A 14,764-nucleotide genomic window follows, 5' to 3' on the forward strand; every position below is an offset into this window, starting at 1 on the left:
TTAAAACACAAACAATTCAAGTTAATAATATGAATTACATCCAAGATGTCTCTTGAAGTGAATCATAACTGGCCAAGTCTGTGTTGTCTCCTCCAGAGGGTGTAGGATCTTGAGATTGTTCCGGGATGCTTGAAGTTTCTGCCTCCTTATCAATTATTTGTTGTTGCTTCCTCTCCCAATAACTCCTCTTTCTTGGGGTGAAAATTGATGGATCCACCTGCATCGTGCGAGCATCCTCAGCGCGTTCCTCAATTAGTTGACCTTCCTCAAACTGTCTTTGCCTTTGTTGGTACTCGCGCTCTGTTTGTTCATAACATTTCTGCATTTGAACTCGTAGGCCATCCGCATCCTGCTTATTGCCTTTTTTCTTAGCTAGCTTCTGAGCTTTCTGTCCTTGAGGACGTGCCTTCCTTGATGAAGTCGGCTCATCATCAGTATTGGGTGTTCCATCGTCATCCAAGTCAACATGATTAGGAACACTAAAGGGGGTGTTTTCCATTGATGGAATTTTCCCAAACTTTTCCGTATTTTTCAACTCTCTCCAACAATGCTCAAACAAAAAATCACAACCATTTGTGTCGTAGTACGTTGATTTAACATTCATGAGCTACATATAATATTAAGTAAATAAAATATTAATTAAAAAATTAGCTTAGTATAAATCGATCAATAAACTATATAAGAACATTTTACTTTTAACAACTACATGAAAAATAAAAAAATAATTATTATTGAACATATTTCAATATAATTACCTCGTCCTCCATATTTTCACCACTTCTTCGTTGAAAATGTTCGACCTTGTTAAGAGCATGCATGGCGCCACTTCATACATGCCGGACTTATTTTCTTCCAACGAGCTTGGCAACTAGAAGTTGTTCTCACCATGCAACCTGCCGGTTTGTGAGCATTGTACTCCTCCGAAACACGACTCCATAATAACTCCGACGTTTGATCTTTTTCGACAGCACCATCACCCCCAACGGTGATTCAAGCTCGGCAAAGAATAACTTCTTCATTGTGTCTCCATGAATCCCCTCTTGGAGCCATTTTTCACAAGACAAAAAAATATATATATAGATATATTTAAGAACAAGAAGATGTGTTTATGAATGGAAAATTGTAAAGGAGATGGAGTATATTTGGTGTGAGGAAATAGAAAAGAATGGGTTGGTATTTATAGAATTTTCTACATTTTACTGTTCCAATGGGTATATTTTTTTCCCACAATTTTCTGGTAATTTTTTTAATTTTTTTTGGAACAAATAGGCCACAATAACCTTTCATTTAATAAGAGCCGTTGATAAGTTTTTTTTCCCTCAAATCTGAGCCATCAGATTGAAAATAGATCCATTTGAATAAATAAAAAATTAAAGGCACATCAGACCGTCCATTTTCAAAATGGAGCGATTTCAGTCGTTCGTGTTTTGACCGTTGCATGGCGGGCCCACTGGAGCAGAAAGCATGCAGGTGACTTTTCTCTCTCCAGCGCAATTGCGCGCGTTCTCTTCCTCCCCCCTTCTTTTTTCCGCGCGTCCTTCTCCTCTTCAATCTCCAGCGCGTCTCTCTCTCTCTTGGGCTAGGTCAGCCGGGCTTGTGGTCCCAGACCACTGTTCATCAGTCTCAGTCTTGGAAAAGTCTCAATTTTAAGACTTCAAATGACCCCAAGTCTCATTTTTATGAGACCAGACCCCTCTAAAAATCAAGGTTGGAGATGAGAAGTCTCAAACTTGATCAAATTCTGATTTTTAACCCCAAGGTTGGAGTTGCCCTTAGCGAGACAATTATAAGATCAACTTGAAGTTAGCAAAGACCATTTAACGCAGCATGAATCATTTAGGTCACGTTTTGGTTGAGTCTTGAGTTTGTATCTAATCATTGTTGCAAATTATTGAATTACTTACGAATTGTTGATTTACATGTTTAGTAATGTCTTGGCCACGTGGCCCCAAATGATCAACAATATAACAAGTCATTTTTTTAATAATTTTATTTATTTATTATTATCAGGAGTGAGGTAGCAAGTCACCTCAGTTACATTAGCGAGTTAGTAACTCACTCATTCAGTCAGTATTAAGACTGAGGTCCACAAGAGTATCCCATCAAAGCTAGATTAGACCTCTGCCGCAAGCGCACGAACCCGAAGGCCCCTCAAACGTGTTGGCCACAAGCTAGTGTGAGTTGAGACTTGAACTCTAGCCATAGGGGTTCCAAGCTAGACAGCTCGACCAAGCTTAATTACCACACCAGGTGGTTACAAAATAACAAGTCTTGATCATGAATAAATAAATAAATAAATATATATATATATATATAAGGCCCTTTCATATTTAAACTATGATAAGAAAGAATTTTGAAAGGGAATCATTTGCATTCTTTTCGCTCATGACATCTCCAAACTAGTCGTCTTACTCGATTGTTGGATTTTTCTGGCTCCATATGGAAGACTCGACCGGAAATTCAGTTTTCGGCTACGACACAACGGCGAACCACCCACATTTGGTTCGTCTCCTCAACACAGATACACCTTTGGTGGTGGATCGTCCATGCATGGGTCTTGATGAGAGATTCGAAGCTCAAAAGGTTTGAACTTTCCGGGCATGTTTCTGCAATTTTCGACTATCATCGGGGCTGTGTAAGGCAGGAAAACTAATCCTCTCTTCGTGCTCTCCACGATAGTATACTTAGTTTTTGAATTCGATTAAGTTTGGATTAAATCGTGTTTTGGTTGGTTTTTGGCCTCGTTGCGTTTATCGGCACCAGCGGTTGTTCTAGCTCTTCTGGTTTCATTTTCCGTCTTGCCTGCGCCTTTAGACGTGTCAACCTCGACTAGAGCTGAGTTTTCGAAGCTGCTGGGTTGGTGTACATTTGCTCCTCCGTTTTTCACCGTCAAAATTCTGGGAAGTATCGTGTTTTGAAATTGAGCCTAGGTGAGCTACGTTATCTTTAGTCTTGGTTGAAAGGTAGGGTTTAGAGCTTGAAGAAAGAAGAAGAATGAGAGAATTCTATATATTCTTGTGTTTCTGTTACAACAACTAAAACGAGTACAGTAGCAGTTATATATGTAGATGAATGAGCTAGCACAGAAAAGCAACACGTGTAATACAGCTGTAGGTCACTAACTAATTAATCATGCACTTAACAGAATTAACACTAATTAACCCTAATTAACCATCTACAAGTAATCATGTACTTTAACACCCCTCCTCAGCTTGATGATGGGAGGCAGACATCAAGCTAGAGCATAGGTAGAGATGTTGAGGTGAACAAAGGCCATTTGTAAACAGATCAGCTAGTTGTTCATGAGAGGACACAAATTGTAAGCGGATAGAGCCAGCCTTGACTTTGTCCCTGGTGAAATGAACATCAACCTCAATATGCTTGAGCTTGGAATGATATACAGGATTAGTAGCAAGGGCAAGAGCTGAGATATTGTCACAGTGAAGAGTTGGAATGCTAGCAAGAGGAATGTGTAAATCATGCAGCAAGTGCTGCAACCACTAAAGCTCAGAGATTGTGTCAGCCATACTTCGGTACTCAGCTTCAGTAGAAGAACGAGACACAGTTGTTTGCTTCTTACTACACCAAGAGATTGGTGAGCCATTGAGTAGAATAACAAACCCTGTGGTGGATTTCCTATCATTGGGGTCACCCGCCCAGTCTGCATCACAATAAGCTTGAAGTGTGTACTGCGGTGAATGCAAAGAACCCCTCCTGAAATAGATGCCATGATGAAGAGTTCCCTTAACATAACGAAGAATCCTTTTAGTAGCCAAGAGATGAGCTTCTGTTGGGGAATGAAGGAATTGACAAACATAATTCACACTGTAGGCAATATCAGGTCTAATGAAAGTAAGATATTGCAAACAGCCAACCAAGCTTCTGAAATAGGGAATATCATGAGAGGACAAAGGAGAACTACCATCCTTATACAACTTGATCCCAGACTGACAAGGAGTACGATGTGTATGACAATCATCCAAACCGGCCTTATGAATTAACTCAGTAGCATACTTATGTTGGGATAAAAAGAGACTATCAGGAGTATATGAGATTTCAAGACCAAGGAAAAAATGTAGCTTCCCCAAGTCTTTCATCTCAAACTCAGTCTGCAATGCTAACTTGAGTTCTGAAATAAGAGCTTCACTATTACCAGTAAGAATAATATCATCCACATAGAGAAGCAGATAAACTATGGAACTGCCAGATGTTTTAACAAATAAAGATGGATCAGCATAAGAACACTTAAAGCCTAAACTTGGGAGGAAATTGGTGAACCTTTCATTCCAGGCCCTAGGTGCCTGCTTTAATCCATATAAAGATTTATGTAGTTTCCACACAAGATGATGTTGAGAAGCGTCTTCAAAACCTCCAGGTTGAGTCATATAAACCTCCTCATTAAGAATGCCAAGAAGAAAAGCATTTTTGACATCCATTTGGTGCAGAGTCTAACCAGATTGTGCTGCTAAGCTCAAAATCAACCTAACAGTAGTATGCCTCACTATAGGAGAGAAAGTTTCATCATAGTCCACTCCATACTCCTGACTAAAACCTCTGGCAACCAATCGAGCTTTGTGTCTTGCTATTGAATCATCAGCATTTTTCTTTATTTTGAATATCCATTTGCATGAAACAAGATTCTTATCTGGAGGTAATGGAATAAGAGACCAGGTCTGCTGCTTAACAAGGGCATCATACTCCTCCTGCATTGCATTTTTCCAAACTGGACTTTGCATAGCAAGTTTGTAATTCTGGGGTTCAGACGCAGAAGTATCATCACAAGATGTGTTATTCAGTATGGACAAGAAGCATTTCTTTTTGAATATCCCTCTCTTACTTCTAGTAAGCATAGTATGATTATTCACTGTGGGCTCAGAAAGACCTTGAACTGGATGTAAAATATTGGAACTAGAGAGTTGTGAAAGAGAACTAGGAGGAGCACGATCTAAAACAACTTAAATAGAGCCATTCCCTGGCTGAGTATCAATAGTAACTGTACCAGTATCCTCTCCAAAATTGATGGTAGTGTTGGAATCAGAATGAAATGCAGGAAGCATATGATGATAAGAGGGAATAGATGAAGAATTGTGCTCATCAAAAAACAGAGGAGGAACAACAATTTCAGTGTGATTAGAGGCAAATAAAGGACTAGGAACCTGAATATCAGTATCCTGAAACAGTGAAGTATTATGAAATTGATTATGTATTGTGGGAGAGATTGGTGCCTGATGAGTATTGGTATTGACAAGAACAGGTGCTGCAAGGTGCTGTGAGGGCTGAGACTGAGAAATTGTTGAATAGGGATTGTGTGTTGAGGATGCAGTAGAAGTATTATTCATATTGGCAAAGGGAAACTGATCTTCCTAAAAAAAAACACATGTCTGGAGATAATGCACTTTTTACTTGTCAAATTATAGCATATGTAACCTATGTATCCTGCTGCAAACCCAACGAATACACACTTTGCAGTTTTTGGTTGCAATTTATTGCTGTTGTATGGAGTCATAAGTGGAAAACAAGCACAACCAAATACTTTGACTATCTCTAGTGATGGAACTTTACAGTAAAGTTTCTCAAATGGTGACTTCATATCCAGTGTTGTTGTAGGCATTCTGTTAATCAAATATGCAGAAATAGCACAAGCATGGTACCAGAAGATTGCTGGAAGATGAGAATCTTGTAAGAGAGTAACAGCTGTCTCTCTAATGTGCCTATTCTTCCTTTCTGAAATGCCATTCTGTTGTGGTGTGTAGGGACATGAAACCTGATGTGAGATGCCTTGTTTACATAGGAATTCTTTAAATTTATTTCTTGTATATTCTCCTCCTCCATCACTACGAAGAGACTTAACATGAGTAGAGAATTGAGTCACAACAAATGCACACAAAGCTTGAAAATAGCTAAATACTTCAGATTTATTCTTCATTGGAAAAATCCAAGTATATCTAATACAATCATTTATGAACAATACAAAGAATTTGAAACCATCTAAAGAGAGATGAGGAGAAGGACCCCACACATCTGAATGAACAATCTCAAATGGAACTTGACTCCTGGATTGAGAGGTTGGAAAAGGCAGCTTATGAAATTTTCCAAGTAAGCAAGCTTCACAAACTGCCGAATTCTCCTTTGACACACTTGAGATGTTACATTTATTCAACATATGAGTAACTATTTCACTTGATGGATGTCCTAGCCTTTTATGCCACAAGAAATGCTTAGTCACTCTTCCAACATAAGCTGAATTATTCTGAGGACTAGTTGATTTACTACTTGAACCATGAGATTTCTGAAGATGCAGTGGCAGATCAAATGGTATTGGATAGAGCCCTTGATTACTCAGTCCCTTGTACAGCACATTTCCCAGCACCTTGTCCTGTATTACACACATAAACTCATCAAACCAAACAGAACAATTGTTCTGTTTGCACAATTGATAGATAGAAAGTAAATGAGCAGCAAGTTCAGGTATAAGAAGAACATTGTTGAGTTTCAGTCTTCCCAGTTTTGTGTTACCAATGTGAGTGATATTTAAGAATTTACCATCACCAACTTGCACTGAATCTGTTGCAGTATATGGAGTAAGACTGTTGAGCAGCTGCACTTCACTAGTCATGTGATTGGTGGCACCAGAATCAGCCAACCAATATTGAGGTGTGTTGCTGGAGGAAGCAAACATTGCCACTCCCTGCTGTTGAGTGTTCTGCAGAGTATTCTGAAATTGCTGGGATGCCTGATTATTCTGAAAAAGTTGAGCTGGCTGGGACTGCATGTTTGGAGTAGCTTAAAGTTGTGGTGTTGACTGTTGGTGCTGGCTAGGAAAACCAAAGATGTAATAGCATCTATCTGCAGTATGATTTGGTTTGCCACAATATTGACAACCAGTAGTGCTTAAGTTGCCTTGTAAATTCTGAAAGCTAGGCAATGTCCTACATGTTTTGGCTCCATGACCTGTTTTTCCACAAAGCTGACATGTGAAGTTAGAGCCTCCTCCATTTTGTCTGAAGTTGTTGAATCCTGCATTTCCTCCATTGAACTGATTATTGAATGGTATACCATTTCCTCTACTCATGCTATTGTTAAAATTGTTGTTTCCTCTGTAGCCTCCAGTGTTATTGTTGAGTCTAGCACTGTGGTTTCCAAACTGTCCATTTGGTCTTGCAACATAGAAACAGGTCATGGATGGACTTGGATCAGTTATAGTGAATGGATTCAGTTGAGTAACATTTCCATATGGCATTTCAGGAATGGAGGCATAAGGAGCTTGTGAAGACAGGTGGATGTTATTATTGGCTGGTGTAGTGAGTAATGGACCAAAGCCAGGAGGAAATCCAGGAGGAACTTGAGATTGTGCACTTAAGGTAGAAGCACCAAGTGTGTTGCTAGAGACAGAACTAGAAGAAATGGTATTTTTGGCCACCATGGCAGTAAGGATTGAGGTTGATGAGGCTTGAGTCTCACTCTCAATATCAATCTCTGCAGCTTTAAGTAAAGTCTTGAGCTCACCAACAGAACAAGCAACAAACTGAGCCCTAATTATAGTCTTAATGGTAGCATACTCAGAGGGTAGTCCTCTCAACACTGTAACAACAATATCTTCATCATCAACAAACACTCCAACAGTTTCAAGTGCATCTCTAGCAGCCTTAATCTTGTCCATGTAAGTTTCGATATCATCACTTCCTTTCTTTAGATTCTGCAGATTAGACTTAAGTTGCAGAATATTTTGTCTATTAGGTGCTGCAAACTTGAGTTTCAGCCTATTCCACATGTCTTGTGCAGACTTTCTTCCAACAGCACATGACATGGCCACATGACTAAGAGTTTGACCAATCATATTAACAATGCTTTGATCTTGTATTTTCCAGTTAGTATACTCAGCTGGTACCACATTTCCAGAGCCATCAGATGCAGACACAAACTGAGTGGGGCATGGATTGGAGCCATCAACATATCCATATAGATTTTGACCTTTAAGGAAGGATTCTATACGAAACAGCCATGTAGGGTAGTTGGACTCATCAAGTAAGATATTTAGAAGAAACACAGTAGTCTGAGTAGTAACAGTAGAGGCTTGAGTTGTACAAGCAGTCATCTTGGTAAGAGAAGAAGTAGAGACTAAAATCGAGTGTATATCTGTGCAATACTAGTATATCTCAGGCTTTGAAACCTCACAAAGTATCAAAGAATCAACAATCTTCACAAATCTTCACAATTCTTTTAGGAAAGTCTAGGGTTTTGAAACCGCATAGGATTATATCAAATTATAACAACTTTAGCAACTTCAATTGCACAATTATGACTTCAATTTCACAATTATGGCTTGCAGATGAGTTCAAACTAACAATATTTCAAGGACTAGGGTATCGAACCTCAGGAAGTATGAAATTTCTCACAACTATTCAATCAAGTAGCTAGGAACTTGCATAGATTCACAATCAAACTCTGAATATACAAAAATTGAAGCTTCACAGTCAAGAAATCACTCTAAAAAATTGTAGATCTAGATTTTCCTTCTTCAAGAACTTGAAGACTTATCTGAAATGTGCAAGAGACGAAACCGAGCATAGACGTAAGCAAGATTAGTAGACTTGAGAAGTAGAAGCAAACATGAACAAACCTGAGGTCGTGACCTGCGCGACTGATACCATGAAAGCTAGGGTTTAGAGCTTGAAGAAAGAAGAAGAATAAGAGAGAAGAAACGAGAGAATTCTATATATTCTTGTGTTTCTGTTACAACAACTAAAACGAGTACAGTAGCAGCTATATATGTAGATGAATGAGCTAGCACAGAAAAGCAACACGTGTAATACAGTTGTAGGTCACTAACTAATTAATCATGCACTTAACAGAATTAACACTAATTAACCCTAATTAACCATCTACAAGTAATCATGTACGTTAACATTGGTGAATTGTGGTTGCTGTTGCATGATGGGTTGTTGATGTTGAGCTGGTTAGACTGCAGAAATGATGAAGTGGATGGTACCAAAGTTTGGAATTATCTCTGCTCATTGTGCACAGAGCAAGTTGCTAATGGCTTTGCTTTTAGTCAAATTGATGAAGTTGGATTATGATCGGGTTCTGTTAATTGATCGTCAAAGGTAAAATTTGGATTTCGAAACAGAATGTTCTTTCATTCAAATGCTTGCTATGAAATTTGTTGGTTGAGAATCAAATGAAAGTTTGATATGGTTTTCATCTACTTGTGTGGTTGATGGTACTGGATTTGCATATCGTTAGTTCCATGCATTAAAATCAGATTCATTATGCTTGGTAGTGAATGAAGAAGCTGGATAGTTGTAGTGCTAAAATGCAATTGAAATTGTTAATTAAGTATTTGGGATATGTGGAAATGGTTTAAGTGGTAGACATGGCTTGTTTCGAATGGGTGTCCATAGTAATTTGAGTGGAATTACTATGGAATGTGATTGCTAAGTGAGTTGGAATTGATTGTGAAAAATTGGAAATTTGGTGTTATGTCATATTTTGGGAACGGTATTGATATGTGTAAATCGAGCAAATGGTATAAGAAGTCCAGTAATTGAGACTTTATAAAACTAGTCGTGATTGGTCAACTTCGGTCAAATTTCGGTCAGTCCTGGTCAAATCAGGAAAAGTTGGTTGGAAGATTAGATAATCGTCGAGACATTAAAGGTTTAACGAATTATTAATGATTATTATGTCGGAATTTAGGATTTCAGTTACCTGAGGAACGGAAGGTTCATGAATATCAGACAACATAAAGTCGTCGGAATCCAGGTAGGGGATTCGGAGCCTTTCTCGGTTAGTAGTTTTCTTGTTTTATATAAATCGATGCATGTTAAAATGTATGGTGTGGTTATGTTTAAATGCAATGCATACTAACCATTCCGTGAGAGATATCGATGATGGATTGAGACCAAAGAATGGTACTAACTTCCTTGGGTTCAATCCGCTTAACCTCTGGAAGCTTAGCTGCACTGGTCAGACGATGAGCGATCCTAATGACGACCCGATTTCGTGTGTGTAGCTAGGTAGGGAATACTCCCACTATGCTTACCTGGGTATGAATTGATTTGAGCTAAGTTCGTGTAGTTGGTCTATGGGACTGGCTATCAGGTATTGTTTTGAGCCCTTATTTATTTGAAATTCATGCATCGGATTTTACATCAGAAAATAATTTAAGTTTTTCGTTCTTAAAGAAATTGTATTTACATTTGTTTTTATATTGGCGCCACAAAAGTTTATTTAAAAACCTAGCCGGAATGAAGCCCCTAATGAGCAGCGATGACGAAAGCTCACCCATACAATAGTGTGGATGCAGGTACTGTGCATTGGTGACAGGATTGACGGACAAAGCGGGTGTGCGGAGTCAGCTTTGGTAAATGATTGTTATGGGAATAGATTCCAACCCTTAATACCATTTCTTGGCTATTTAATGTTATCCCGGAAGTCGTTGGTTAATCATTAATGTCAAATCCAATATTTGGATAAGTTAATTATTTCTTGATGAGTCGATTATTACTTGACCTCTTATTGACACGAACCTTTGGACGAACAAATATTTGAAATAAAAGTTTTAAAGCTTTCACTTCAAAATTATTTTAAACTTTTTCGCTTGCGGTTTACTAAAAAATTATTTAATAAAATGCCTTGCAGTTTTCTGAAATATAAATCGAACCTTCCTCGCGGCACTATGACTTGCTCAAGCTGGTGAGGTGCAGTTTGGGACATTACATTCTAGGCGATTAGAGTTGCTATGGTATGGATTTAGGTACTTTTGGGTTTTGTTTCATTTGGCCAGGCATAATAATTATGCGTATTTGTTTACAATGAGGGTTACTTGTCATTCGCTTGGCCGCTTGTGCCATCTGCAACTTTTGGTGTGGGACAGCTTATGATGTACGTGTATGTGCCTTCTGGCCATGGATAAGTAATAAAATTATCTATTCTTCAAAAAAGAAACTAAGGGATTCCTTTTTTTTTGGCTATTTTATGGGGTCGCTTATTAAAACCACTTTTCGATCACATACATCTACATCTCAACCGTTCAGTTTTAAGGTCTATATGAGTAGATCACATATGCAAATTTTTAGCCAAATTGATGATCATTAAGGTATTGAACTAGATTAAATCAAGGGTTAATTCATGTTTACCCAGAAATCTCTAGTATTTTGCCCACTTGCACCAACAAGTTTGTATTGTGCCCATTCACAAAAATCTTAAGGAAAAATACTCTTAAGGGTAGGTTTTTTCTAAAGCAGTGCCTAAAGTATCATATGCTGAATTTTTGGTCTAAAATCTACTTTTTCTTAGACAAACTTGTTCAAACCTTTAAAAAAACAAAACTAGCCTTCAACATGTCCAAGTTTTTCACCTAACGGTTACTTTAATAGGTAGAATCACTGCTACTTGTTTCTGTCAAAAGCTGAGGCAAATCTCTCTTTGAAATAGAAAATCTAGACCTTAGAGCTAGATAGTACAGGAATTTAGGCTAAACAAAAACAGAATACCATAAAACTTAAAATATTGAAATATTGACGAAGTGGATGAGCAGTCTGAAATTATTTTTTCAAACATAAGTACAAACTAAAACTTAGAGCCTCATTTTTAGGTAAACAGCTGAAAAACTATTTAGCTATCCATAAGAATGATTACAGATACTTACTTGAAGGAAAGCACACTACTTCACACTAGACAGGAAGGGAAGAGCACACTGCTACTATGGCTTTCTTACTTCTTGAGAGAAGACTCTTCTGCACAATTTTCGGATGCCTTACAACTGAGACTAAAGCTCCTTATATAGGGAGCAGAACTCAAACCATAATTCAAAACATAAAAATGTACAGCACAACTCTATTATTTTATGATTTTGTGAGTGCTCCTGATAATTGAGGTCGATTGGCAAAAAGCAGATTCCTTTAGGTGAAATGTTTTTCACCTGTTCTTTTCTGAAAAGCAAAAGCATTTTTAGGAAAAGCCAAAGTTGCTTTCGGTGCTTTTTACACCTACTGCTTCACATGTTTTCATCTGTTTCTGAATTATTGCCTAAGACAAGTGAGTTGTCATCCATCCTAGCTTTGACTTCATTATCTTCTACGTCTGTATCTGCATACATCTTGTAATGGTTGTCATTTTCAAGTTTTTGAATCCACTGCAAGCAAGCTAAGGTAGTGTCGATTTCGTTTCTCTTGAGGGTCTGAAAAAGGTCACTGCTTATCACTTTAGGATGATCATAGGCAGTGATTATAATTTTATCTTCTTCAATGATCTTCTGGATATAGTCGAGGGACATGGCCTTCATCCAAGGAATGCTAGAATTTGGTTGGCCATTGTATCCCACACATGCAGGCTAAAGATATGTTCCTTGAATAATCCTTACATAATGATATGGAGAAATATATTCAACGTCATTGCTTCTGTTTTGGATCCATTCAGGAGGAGTTTATCTGAATTTCAACCTGAGAATACAGTCATTTTTTCTAACATTTTTAACTGTATTGACTATGATGGGTGGTAATACCTTGAGATCATCATTAGTTTTAGTCCAAAGATTATGAACAAAACCATTTTCAACAAGCCACAGCTTGTGTTCTTAAGGATGTTCACTCTGAACATTGACTACATACCTGCCAACATAAGGTCCAGGGACTATGAAGAGAGTTGGAGGAAATGAGTCATAATTCTGACTTCCAATGAGACTATGAAAGTTAAACCAGTCTGATTCTTTAAGCGCTAAAACATGAACTCTAGCACTTTCAGAATCTTCAACATACTAGATTTTTTCATTATGGACAGCACTCTGCTGTGTATTTTCATGAACTTCTTCAAACTGTGGTCTAGCATTTTCATGGAGTTCCTCAGCTAATGCAAACAGAGCTGGGAACATGATGCCACCGTTTCTTTCCTGAAAGATAAATAAGAGGTTATCCAAAATTGCATTCTGGTGGTATGCTAGCCTCCTGCCAGTTCTGAATATAGGGTCAGCAAAAGTTTTAAGTTCATAATTGAAAACATTTATAACTCTAGTCGGAGTTGATTTTCTTTTTGGCAAAGCAACAGCCTTCAACGGTCTTGATGAGCCTTTACCGTCTGCTGTTTTAGACGGGCTAGCCAATCATTTACCCTGAGATTGATCAGTTATGGCTAGTCCTTTTGGACTTAGCAGAAACCTTTTGAGGATTTTTTCTTTAGGATCCTCAGCAGTTTCATGTTCTTTCTCAGTTCTTCTGTTTCTGGGATTGCGATCTTCGTCGTCATCTCTTCAGCTGAACATTGTCATTTCTCTGGTTAAGGCGTCTGGAAGATAGTTCTTGTTTCTTGCAATCAATTCAACATTATAATCATATTGGTTAAGAAATAATTGCCAGTTTGGTAATCTTCCTCTATCAGCAGCTTTATCAAGTTTAAAATTTTAAAATTCTATACTCTGGCACAATTAGTGTGTATAGTAAAGGGTTTTCTAAGAAAAGTTTGAGAATTTAAAATTGTTTTCTTGACAGCCAAAATTTCTTTTTCTCTTGTAGGATAATTTTGTTTTGCAGGGCTGAAGTTGCCACTACAAAATTTACAGATCTTTTCATTGTTAGTTCCAGGTGTTTTTGCTAGAACAACACCAGACCAGTAGTTATCACTAGCATCTGTTTGGAGAATGATTTCATCATTTGCCTTTGGTTGTTGGAGATGAGGGAGATTTTTGCAGAGAGCTTTTATCTGCTTCACAATTTTTTCATCATCTTCTGTGAAGTTCCATTTTGTTTTTGGAACTTGTTTTAGGAGATAACATTGTTGTTAGTCCTGAGATTTTGGGAATGAAATTCCTTCAATAGTTGATGACTCCTAAGAATCTCTCTAGACTCTTAGCATAAGGAATTCTATCTGGGAGTTTCCAAATTTTCTCAAGGATGTGGGGTTGGAGTTTTATCACTCAATTCTTAATGTTTATTCCAAGGAAATCAACTTCATCTAGGATAAAGAAGATTTTCTTTTCTCCTAAGATTATTCCATGCTGAACTATCAACTTTGCAACCTCATAGAGGTGTTTCATATGTTCTTCTCTGTTTTTGGAGAAGATAAGGATGTCATCAATACAGACGACGCATAACTTAGCAACATGTTTGAAGATGTCATCCATCTTTCTCTGGAAGATTGAAGGGGCTTGTTTTAGGCCAAAGGGCATTACTAACCATTCATAATGACCTTGTGCTGTTCCAAATGCAGTGAGTGGAACACTATCTGGATGCATCTTGACTTGCCAAAAACCCGACTTTGCATCGAATTTTGAAAAGACTTTAGCTCCTCTGAGCTGGTTGATTAGTACTCGTACTTGAGCAATTTGATAACCATCTTTAATGGTCTTATTGACATCTCTGTAGTCAATCACCATTCTAGCTTTTCCTCTGATTTTTCTGCATGATTTCTCACATAGAATGCGGGAGCATGATGAGGGCTAGTGGATGGTTGAATTAATCTCTTGTTCAGGAGATCTTCAATATCTTTTCTGAATTCCTTTTGATCTTCCTCTTTGTACTGAAGAATGGCTTTGAAATGACAGATAGCATTCATGTCATGTAATTTCAATTCGCAGACCATTGGGTCTTTTTCCCAAAATTTCTAAGGGTCGACATCTATATTTAGTTCGAGCATTTTCTTGATTTTATCAAGATTATGAATTTTATGAGATTCAAGCTTATTCTAGAAGTGCTTGAGGTTATGCTCATGGATAAAACTAGCTTCTTCATCTTCGCTAGTTATTTCTTCTTCTTCAGGAGAAGAAGAAGAA

General features: G+C 37.8%; 1 protein-coding gene across 1 annotated transcript; it reads right to left on the reverse strand.

Annotated features, from left to right (window-relative positions):
* Window positions 1-3,500: 3,500 nt before the first annotated feature.
* On the reverse strand, window positions 3,501-4,436 carry LOC112184762 (uncharacterized mitochondrial protein AtMg00810-like). The gene has a single exon (XM_024323002.1). It carries the CDS (start codon window positions 4,434-4,436, stop codon window positions 3,501-3,503), a length of 936 nt encoding a protein of 311 aa, XP_024178770.1.
* Between the last annotated feature and the right edge of the window lie 10,328 nt (window positions 4,437-14,764).

Source organism: Rosa chinensis, chromosome 2, assembly GCF_002994745.2.
Source record: "Rosa chinensis cultivar Old Blush chromosome 2, RchiOBHm-V2, whole genome shotgun sequence".
NCBI lineage: Eukaryota > Viridiplantae > Streptophyta > Magnoliopsida > Rosales > Rosaceae > Rosa > Rosa chinensis.

What these genes read in the sequence shown, in the direction of transcription:
- LOC112184762 (XM_024323002.1), bottom strand. Translation starts at nt 4,436, where the DNA reads ATGGATGTCAAAAATGCTTTTCTTCTTGGCATTCTTAATGAGGAGGTT.